The sequence below is a fragment of the Ptiloglossa arizonensis genome, chromosome 10 (assembly GCF_051014685.1).
Source record: "Ptiloglossa arizonensis isolate GNS036 chromosome 10, iyPtiAriz1_principal, whole genome shotgun sequence".
Classification (NCBI taxonomy): domain Eukaryota; kingdom Metazoa; phylum Arthropoda; class Insecta; order Hymenoptera; family Colletidae; genus Ptiloglossa; species Ptiloglossa arizonensis.
In genome coordinates, this window is record NC_135057.1 from 2509735 (window position 1) to 2520531 (window position 10797).

General features: G+C 33.7%; 1 protein-coding gene across 1 annotated transcript; it reads right to left on the reverse strand.

Moving 5' to 3' along the window:
- Window positions 1-4484: 4484 nt before the first annotated feature.
- On the reverse strand, window positions 4485-5903 carry C12.1 (spliceosome-associated protein CWC15). The gene is made up of 3 exons (XM_076321666.1): window positions 5651-5903; window positions 5196-5502; window positions 4485-5018 (listed from the first exon to the last, which is right to left on the reverse strand). The coding sequence occupies exons 1-3, from the start codon at window positions 5779-5781 to the stop codon at window positions 4776-4778; spliced, it is 681 nt and encodes a 226-aa protein (XP_076177781.1). The 5' UTR covers window positions 5782-5903; the 3' UTR covers window positions 4485-4775.
- Window positions 5904-10797: the final 4894 nt, after the last annotated feature.

Below are 10797 nucleotides of genomic sequence, written 5' to 3' on the forward strand. Positions count from 1 at the left end.
AACGGAAAGTTCCAAACCTCGTTTCCGATCTCGCAGCAAGAATACGAGAATCGTGAATGGATGCAATTTTGAAAGCCTCTGGACGCGAAACGTCGATCAAAAATGCATTTTTGCAAAGCACGTGACTTTTCGAAGAATTCGTCGGAAATTCTAAAATCAGAAATTCTGATTTTATCATCTTTCTGCCAATAATACTGGAAAAGGACTTTTTTACGGACAATATTCGGACCGATTCATACGTATTCTTTCTCGCTGATTCCGAAACCGGAATCCATTTTTTAAAATCATTTTTACCTAATCTCACATTGGGAATTCTCGCGACGTTTCGTGCATCGAAAAACGATTCCAGAGCACATGTAGCATTGATATACTGGCTGATTATTTCCTCGAACGGGGTATTTCTAAAATCCACGAGTAACGCATTTTAAACAATGTTTTACACCGTATAAACATACGGAATTATACGAGTTATTGGACATTAAATCGTCAAAAATCAAATTTTGTACACCGGTGTTATTGCCCGACGAAATTTTGTTGCCAGTCATTTCCAACGATACAAAAACAGCGACACACGAATCTGGAAAGTTTAGCGTTGCGAAAAATCATTTTAGAGACGTGTCGTTTGTTTATGTCGCTCGAGCGTGGATATATTTATGTAACTGAAATTATGCCTCGGTTGCGGACTTAATAATACGAGAGAGAGGCAGACAGAAACGGAATACGAAATTTCGAGACACGGGAGATTACTCGAAGAACGTATTTATAGAAATTATATTCCATTTACGGATTCGACATTAAAAATAAACGACGCGCGAAAATAGAAACTCTATACTCTGAAAATTTCGAGGTGAGCGGAACCTTTTGATCGAATGAACACGTAATACGATCTTATATCGTTATCATCGTTAGTATTAATATTATTATTATCATTATTATTATTATTGTAGTAACAGACTTGCACGCAGAAATCGATTCGAAGATTTTGAAACGCGAAAGACGTCTTGGAAATTGAAATTAAAAGAACGTGGCATTAGATAAGTTTGACATTTGCGCGTGGTCGTTACTCAATTCGTACTCGTGCAATTTTTAATAACAATTCCTTGCGTATACTACGTTCGTAACCAACACCGTACAATATAGAATTACATAATATTAACTCCAGCGTTTTCTCGGCATAATAAAACAAGGTTCGAGAAATAAACCGTGCACGGTGACCGAAACGTCCACTTTCTTTGAATTAAAATTAATCGCCGATTATTTGTTGTTCGCTCTCGACGTATGTACGTTGTTTCGCGAACGGTGGACTCGAACGTTGAGAATCGTTACAGAAATACTCTAAGAAACTCGTAAGCGTGGGTAACGAACACGGTTCGGAAACTTTTACCAAAGTCACACTCGTTGAAATCACCGAAGAAAGCAACGAGTTCGCAGCCTGCGAACAAAGAAACGAGAAACTGAAAAAAAAGAAAAAAAAGAAACGAAATATACGAACGCGGAACGTTCCTTGGTGTAAACAGCAACCGTTCGGATAATCGCGAAATCTATGTAACGCGAACACGAACGGTGCATTGTTCTCGTAGGAAATTTTTCATAGAAATACGAGAAGAATAAAATAAGTCACGTGTCATATTTATGCGCAACTGGCCATAAACGTAGAAGGGGCCGGGGTGGGCGGACGACGGTGAAAGCGAATCTGAGTCGGTAGTATCCATTAATCTGCCAATAAAGCCGGCACAAGGCTTATAATATCCAGTTTGTTGTAAGAAATATTTGTTTACTCGACGCAATTTCCTTAACGGCGAGCACGGGTAAACCAGAAGAAGAAAAAAAATGTATTTTACGTCTCGGTTCGGTCTCTAGAAAATGTGCATTCAACGTCGCAACATTGTCGTGTCGGTTTTTTAAATAGATTTTCTCGTTCATGAATAATGTACGAGCAGCTAGAAATTGGTGAGATATTTTTAAACGTGATATCAAGTTATTTCACTTGTTTACTTCAAAGTCGCCCGTTTCTTTTCTGTCCTGGATGAAACGTTACCTTTGCAGTGCTCCGTTAACATCGCTAACACTCGACGAAACACTGCTACATACTTGGAGGAATAAAGAAAATTCGAAACGTACCATTCGCGCGATCGTTTTTCCAAATTCGACGAATTTCAACGAACACTTCGATATTCGATGTTCCACCTGTAAATAAATCTATCGTTCCGTTCGTATTTACCGTAATCGAATCTCTGTTCTGAAATATATCATTAGAACTGAAACTGGACGATAACGCGAGACCGTATAAATTTCAACGTGTGCTTGGTATTAACACCAAAGTAAACTTCGCGTCCATCGGATTACTCGCAAACTGTTGCAACTTGAGTAAAAAAGCAATGTCTTCCAAAGAAATACAACCCGCTGTTCGATACATTGTTCGTTCGTCTTTAGAATTCTGTCGATTACGTGCAACAACCTATTGAACACACGTACCCGGTATTCTTCTCGCAGGTGACGGATACGAGAAAAACGGGTGTGGGTACGCTAACGAGCGTATTCCGTGATGGTCGGTTTTAATTCCCGAGCGATAATCCTGAAAGCATCTCCGGAAATTCCATTATCGATGCATACCAGCTCACCCAATAAAACGTTTGTAGCTTACAGCCCTGGCTCGTCATTCTGCACGTCCGTGGATGGAACTCTGGAGAAAAGTAAGAGATGCTGCAGTTCACTCTCCCTCCCTCCCTCCTTCTCTCTCGTTCGCTCGCTCTGTGTACTCTCTTTCTCGACTGACCAACAGCAACGGAATAAATAAAGTAAATAGAGGAATATAGGAGGTAAATAAAAAATGTGGCAGCAGAGGAGAGAGGAGAGTGCGAGAGAGGAATGGACGGTGGGAGGGAGGGAGGGAGGGAAGGAGGAAAGGAAAAAAGAAAAAGAGAGTTAAAGGGAAAGAAGGAGTGGAAAGGAGAGAAAGGGAGAGGGAGAGGAAGGGAGAGTGCCCTCAGGGCGAATTCCCGTCGAGCATCGGCCGCTGCAGAATCCAGAGGTGCGTTCACCGGGAAAATCCCTCCCTCGGAGATTATCCTCTCAAAGAAAATTCAACGACTCCGCGCTTCGGTTCCCCGTACAAGCGAGTGTCCGCTGTTTCACCGCATTTCATCGTGTCCGCATTTTCTCTTTTTATTCGGACCATGCGTCGAAGAATCGAGCGACACCTCGAACCCGTCCACTCGCGGGTACGTTGATCGGTAGATCGGTTGTTCAATCTTGAAGATTCGATCGATCGACGATCGTACGTAAATATCAAAATCGATCCTCGTTCTCGTCCCGCGAACACCCGAATCCCGGTCTTGTCATCGGAATCGTAAATATCCATGATCTGTAACACGGTGAGTTCAACATTTGAGACGATCCTGATAGTTTTCAAATTTTATTTTCCGTTTTCTCGCTTTTTTTCTTTCCTTTTCTTTTGTTTTCTTTCGTCTTCTTTTTTTTTCTTTTTCGTTAAGAACCGATCGAATCGCGAGAACGAAAATTCCGTATACGCGCCGAGATTTCTCGGGGGCAAGGAAACATCGGAAGAGGATATATAATTATACAATATCGGCGGTACGATGCATTTCGTTTCGCAAAGAATACCAATGTTACGAAGATTTTCGTTTCGGTGTATTCTCGAATCGAGGATCGCGTTCTCGTAACTAATTCGAAGATACGAGAAAAATCGGATAGAATCGACGATGTTAGATGACGAATTCAGCCGCGCGAAGTACCGATCGGTCGTACCGTAACGTACGACATACCTCTTCCCAGAAATCATCTCGAGGCGATCTACCGGTGAACGGTCGTCTCTCTTTCTCTCTTTCTCTTCTCGTCGAGTCGGGCCGATCCCTTGTGTGTCCCTGTTGCGTTAGTTGGCCAGGTCGGTGCCAGGGAGTCTACCAGCGATAACCAGCTGCGCGTCGCACCGGTAGACTGCCTGCTGCCTCCGGCTGCTCCGGGGACCCTGGGACCGGTTATACTTGACCCAGCGGTTTACACGCGCTTGCCGCCGCCAGCACCACCACCGCCGAAGCCAGATCGCACCGCTACCGAAACACGTACCTACAATGCCTGGACAAACTCCAGCACGTTCCCCCTCCTCCTCGCTCCCTCCCTCTCCTCCCCCCCTTCTCTCTCTCTGTCTGTCTGTCACGCACGCACCAACCAACGATCTCCGCCAGACCGATATATGCCTCCTCCGCCCGACTTATCCTACTCCGCTTCGTCCTATTCTCTCCTCCTCTCGTTGAATTTTTTTTTCTTTTTACGCTTATTTTTACATACGGAGCACTTAACGACTTCTTTGTCGAGTTATTAGAACGGCACTCCTCGAAATGGATCGAAACACAGTGACGAGCACACGCGTGACGTGAATCGCGACGAGCGGGAAGGAATTGAACAATTGAAACGCTTGAATGCGGATCGATCGACGCTTCCTGTTTTTAAATTTAAACGCTATGGTCTTTTGAACATTTCTGTTTAATTGAATGGATTTACGTGATCATTGATTACAAAATGTTTCTATAATCGAGTAATGCATTTACGACATTGTACGAACATACGCGCAGAACGAAGGTGCGATTTAATGGAACAGGATCTGCCGGCGAGTCACCCTTGAGACTTTTGAACGCATCGAAATATTTTCCTACGTATTTTCAATTGCGAACATTCAACAACGAACTTGTACAATTAAAATGGTAAAACTAACTTAAAACTATGTACAGACGCAATATACTTTTCACGGCAATTCTTTACTTAACATATTTCTCCATAAATTTACGATGGAATTCACTTCTTAACGAATCATTTATGAATACATCGTGTTTCTTCTTCGGTTCGGAGCGAGCACAATTCTTGAAAACAACGTCGTCGTCCCATCGTCGTCTGACTTTCATATCCGTTCTACTGCTCTGAGACGAATAATTTAATAAAGGATTGCCCGAGAGAATGTTTTCCATTCTTATTCTTTCTTCTTCTTGCCGTTTCTCTATTTCCTGTAAAATACAAAAGTATAACAACCTATTCAGTAAATAAAATGAATAAAATCAAGTTTCGTTTTATTAGTCGAAGGATTGAAACAGCTGTAAGAAACAAAGTCGAAACATTATCTTAATACGTTAATCTTAGGATTTATTTAACGTAGAATAAAAAGAATTGGATAAAGATCTAACTTTCTTGGCTTGTTCCGTGGCTCTTTCTTTCTTAATGCGTTGTAATTCTGCTAAAAGAGCAGCAGTGTCGTCTTCGTCGCTCTCTGACTCTGAGTCGTCGTCGTCTAAAGGATCGTCCGCGTCTAAACTTGCTGTTGGAACTTGATCAATTTTTTGCCTTTTAGCAGTTGTCGCAGAAGTTTCTCGAGGTGGTTCTATCATACGCCGATTAGAACTTTTGTCTTTTTCTCTTTCACGTTCACGTTCTTCTAATTCTTTGCGAAAGTCGCGATTTCGTAAGTCCTCTATTGTTCCTTGACCATGTTCTCTAAAAATCAAATTTATCAAAATAATTACAAGTATATAAGGTTATGTCCGATTACTTCGAAAATAAAAAATGACATAAAGTTCTATTTTTCAGAAACACTATGAGTAGACGTCTACCGCTTTAAAATAACACAAAACGGAAAAAATACCTATATTTTAATTTTGTGTGAGACGGTAAGTCTCTGCTACTATATTGTTTTGATATTGCACTTAAATCCTTTTCGCCACGTCCTTGTCCTCCTCTAGCAGGTTCAAACGTGGGTCTTGCAGCCGTAGTCATTTTTACTGGAAACTATATAATCCGTTTCACTTTCCTTTTGTTAATATGTTTCAAAATAATTTTCAAAACACAGCTGATCGTTCACAAATTATACACCTTCCCTCGCGTCATTTATGTCGTCCGCTAGAGGCCCCCGTTGTAATTCAGCAATCGATACTTTCTTCGATTGTAACAACGATCTGAGAATCGTAAGCCGAATCGAAAGCAGTTTGTTTTGAAGCAAAATTGAATACGATTTGAAATAAAAGTATTTTAAATATCATTCTAAATTGTAGAAATATATGTTGAAATTTCAACATATAAAATAGTCTTATTCAAATATCGAGAACAATTTAAATCAAAATATTGTATTTTACATATATAAAAATGTAAATATGTATCTAAAATTTTTTTATGGTAAAACTTAGGTCCATATCTAAAATTTAATATAACAATTATTAGCTTACTAAGAAATCGTTAGAATGAAACAAAAATATTACTGCAATGTAATATTTTTCAAGTTATTTGTCATTTTATTATTTTAATCACAAAGGAGTAACAAATACAGTGTTTCTATAATGGTGATACATTAATAATTATAACATTAGTGTATTTTAAGTTGCACACAATGTGTCTGCATTAAAATAATTCAATGTGAAATAATTAGAAATATTATAAGAGTACATTTGCGACTTATTATCTTGTTACAATTTATTTAAATTAAAGAAAAGAGTTGCTTGAATATTTTATGGTACTAAAATTGAACAGGATTGTGTTTACATACAAGATAATTTGATAGTACTATTTTTAATGCGATTGCTAACTGAAACAAGGCGTGTATTTTTACAAATTCGTGCATGTTTAATAAATATAAACTAAATTCACAAAGCAGAAATTACCTTTCTTAGTATTCCATCTCGGATTAATTTAGTATTTATTAAAATTAGGATTACATCTGTGTTACTTATATATTTGCAACATTTATTTTCATGCACCATTCAGTTCTATTATCAAATTGAAACACATACAGTGCTTTTTCTCTTTCACATACTATATATAGTTCTTATTATTTTTTGTCTTCTTTATAAAAGTTTATGACGAATGTAAACTATCGAAGTAATATATTTTATGTTATATTGTAAAGTTTACCATAATCAGACTTATTATTGTTATTAAAAATGATGCTTTTAGTTTAAATGTAGTATTGGACAGCATTCTGACTTTCATTTATTGAAACCTTTGCAACTAAAGAGGCATCACATTTGAAAACACATTTTTGTTAACTTCACGAACAAAATGCAGGCTTGAATATTATTTGATACTCTGCTTTGCTAAGTAATAATTAAAAAACAAATAAAAGTTAATATATGTATATATAATACACAAAATGAAGCAATAATTGTTATTAGGTATGTATTATTTTGAAGCAAATCCCAAAATTAAATATTATTGTAAAATAATAAGTCATAAAATGCGTGACAAATATAAATAACTTTGAGGTACAATTTCCTTTTCCCTAATACATTTGAAAATATACATAAATTAAAAGTACAATTATTGCCACGTTCATTTTTAGAGAGCATCATAAAAGAGCACTTGAAATTACTCTTAAACGCAACAATAAAATTCAATTATCCAATTACAATACAATGTAAATCTGTCGTAAATTTGTTCTAATTAGCATAAGTGTCAGCAATGAAGAACCCAATGTGTTTTTATATGTATGTATAGTTGTTCCTAGAATTAATTTTTTGTATAAACAGTTCATAATTCTATAAGCATAACTTTTTCTATTTCTAATGGTATTGTTCGTTACATTAATTGTATTAGTCAAGACGATTAGTAGCATATATTTTCAAATATTCAGACATATTTCTAAGCAATCTTCATTCGCATTATATATAACTAGCTACAAAGTGCAGTCTGAATAAAAGAAATAGTATGCCATGGCACACAAGCTTTCCCTTTTTTACTCAGTCAAATACTATTTATAGTATTTTAAAGTTTATCCATTAACTAAATGCTACTAGTGTACAAGTCTAATATTTTTAATTTACATATTCAAATACATAGTTTTCATTCAGCCTTTTTATTGTAGAATTGCAACAGTAAATTACTGTACATTCGTTTTGGAGAGTTTTAAATCAATTGTAATTTTTAAAGTAAATGAAGTCACATTTTTAATATTTAAAATAACCTAATTTCATAGGTACTTGATGTACTATTTTATGAATAAACTTCAAAAAATTCTTATATTATGTTATTAATATATAATTATATTCTTTTTTTAATCTAGCTAAGTTGAATAAAATTTAGTTGTTGTAATGATTAAAAATAACAAAATCATTTACTATTCTACTGAAATTTGTTTAATTTTTTTTTTTTCATTTATCAAAGTGAACCACATAACTTGTATCATCTATATTACTTTCAATGTTAGTAAATTAATTTAAATTTCTTTATCTTGGATAATTTAGTTCAAGGAAATCCACAAGGTAATTATATAACATATTTTGGAAGGTCATATGCTAGATGTCAATAATATTAATTATACAACAATAGTAGAAAGTATACCAGTGTTATGTTTCTTTTGAATAGAGGCACTTACTGTATCTTTACTTCTAATAATGAAAAGTATATTTTGTAAAGCTCGCTGAATTTATTTCTGTATTTATTAAAAAATGTAAAGCTGAATTTTTATATTGTTGAGACGGGACAATTTATAGAAAATATATATTATAATCAGTAATGGATTTTTCTAAACTAAATTATTTAAAATAAAGAAAAATTTGAGTTGATTCGCTAACATTTATAATAATCTGTAACCAAGTAATATGGTTCACTCTATATAAGCATTTATTATAAATTATACCCTTTGTTAGCATAAGTATTATAAGCAGTTTTGTACTACTAAAATTGCAAGTGGATAAAGCAATTTTCAAATATATCTAACTCAATAAAACATTCCTCCACACAAGTTTTATCGAGTGACACATATTGCCAAAAGTAAATAACATTTTGTTATTTGAACACAACATTCTATACATACTAGTTACAATTATACACTTTACTATATATAAAAGCATATAGCATTTGTAGCCTTTTTTGCGTAAAAATTTATAACAGAGGTAAGATTTTTTTTTATACAAATGTTTCAAAATTATTTGACAAATTAAAGAGGAAATAAAGTTTCTACAAAGTAAAAAATTTGTTCTCACGTTTTTCAAAATTTGATATCTTGTGTGCAATAAATGCAATAAAATTAAAACTTTCTAAATATCCCTCACTTATAATTCTAAATTTTATGTATACCGTAATAATTTCAATATCTATTGTTTTATGTACACAAAGCTATGAAAATAATGTACAGAATGCAAATACAATCAAGTATTGTATCTTGTTTAAAATGTATCACAACAAAATTATATAAAGAAGATAAGCGCATAGTATGAAATAAAAGTAATTTCTAAAAAAGACTTATTGCAAGGAATATAATATTTTTGTTAAGTACATAGTCCATAAAATTTTGTTTTATCACAAACCAAAATGAGGAGACACAATGATTATCGTCATTCTTTATGGTAAATATTCAATTGGATATAAATGTTATATAATATATAAATCTGCATTTCCATTTCAACTAAATTTCTCAATATTTGTTACCGTATAAAATATGTAAAAAGAAATTTGTATAACAATTTAAATGTTTGACTTTTCAAAATGTTGCAACCTCAAAATATTTCCCTTTCCTCAGTTGACACAATACACTGGTGGACAAAATTATAAGACCCTGTTGTTAATTTATTACAGAAAGTTATTGCGTTGAATAGCATTTACATATATTGTCTTATAAATTTTTCGTTAGGGTGAATTTGTTAATATAAGTCAGAAAAAACATTAAATTAAAAGCACGCCACTTGGCAAATTATTAAACAGGAGTAGAAAAATATAAATTCTGTAATTGAATATAAAAGAAGAACATTTTAAACAAAATGAAGAAAAGTATACACAATTTCTTATGTAGCCCTAAATTATAGTAAAATGTGGTTTAAATGTGTCAGTAAAGACTATAAAAGGAGTGAATCAGTAAGCAAAACACCTAAACAGAAAAAAATGTATACTATTGATACTATTGATAAATAATGAAAAGGCAAAAATTTTGTAATTGTCATTACTGTGTTAGAGGTTTTGTAACGTTACAGGTAGAAATCAAGTTTATTAACAGTCAAATGAAAAGTTCCAGTTACTTAAAACTAATAGAAAAATAAATTCAGAATATTACTTAAATAGCTGAAGAAACTTTTATGTTTCAGCTTATAATACAGCTATTTATACAACCTAAATTGGCCAGCACAGTTTCTGGGCCTTAATATTTTAGAAAATGTATAAAGACAACTTACTAAAAAGGTATATAAAGGTGGCAAGCAATACAATATTATTAATAAGTTAAAAGGCACCATTCTATGTGCATGAACAAACTTGAATCAAATTTACATTAAAAAACTATATAAAAGTCTGTCTAATCGATTAATTATGATGACACAAAATAACTGCTAATCCACTCATTATTAACATTTTAATACAAGTGTTAATTTTGTTTAATTATATACATTTTCTTTATTTTCAAAAACAATGTCTTATCATTTTGGTTGAATCAATTTGTATTATTTCGGTTTAAATTGAAAATTTGTTGTAATATTTATTTAGTTTAGGAAGATATTAGTTAAAAATAATGATCTTACTTTACATGTAATGTTATCTAATAAATACAATATGAAACCCTTATCCCAGTAATTTTTAGGATGTCTTATAATTTTGCCCATTAGTAGATTCACATAAATACAGAATGATTGCTAGCTATATCTTCTTTACATAATACATATACGTAGAATAAATTATACAAATATATACAAATTAAGTTCTATGCATTTAACATATTCTAATATACAAATCATTAAATTCTTAAGACAATATATACGCATATATAAATGCCCCTTTAGGTGCTTGACACCAAAATATATTCTACACTCAACTAGA

What these genes read in the sequence shown, in the direction of transcription:
- C12.1 (XM_076321666.1), bottom strand. Translation starts at nt 5,781, where the DNA reads ATGACTACGGCTGCAAGACCCACGTTTGAACCTGCTAGAGGAGGACAA. An exon ending in CACACAAAATTAAAATATAG is followed by an intron (nt 5,503 to 5,650) that starts GTATTTTTTCCG and finishes TTTGATTTTTAG; the next exon opens with AGAACATGGTCAAGGAACAA. An exon ending in CCACGGAACAAGCCAAGAAA is followed by an intron (nt 5,019 to 5,195) that starts GTTAGATCTTTA and finishes TGTATTTTACAG; the next exon opens with GAAATAGAGAAACGGCAAGA.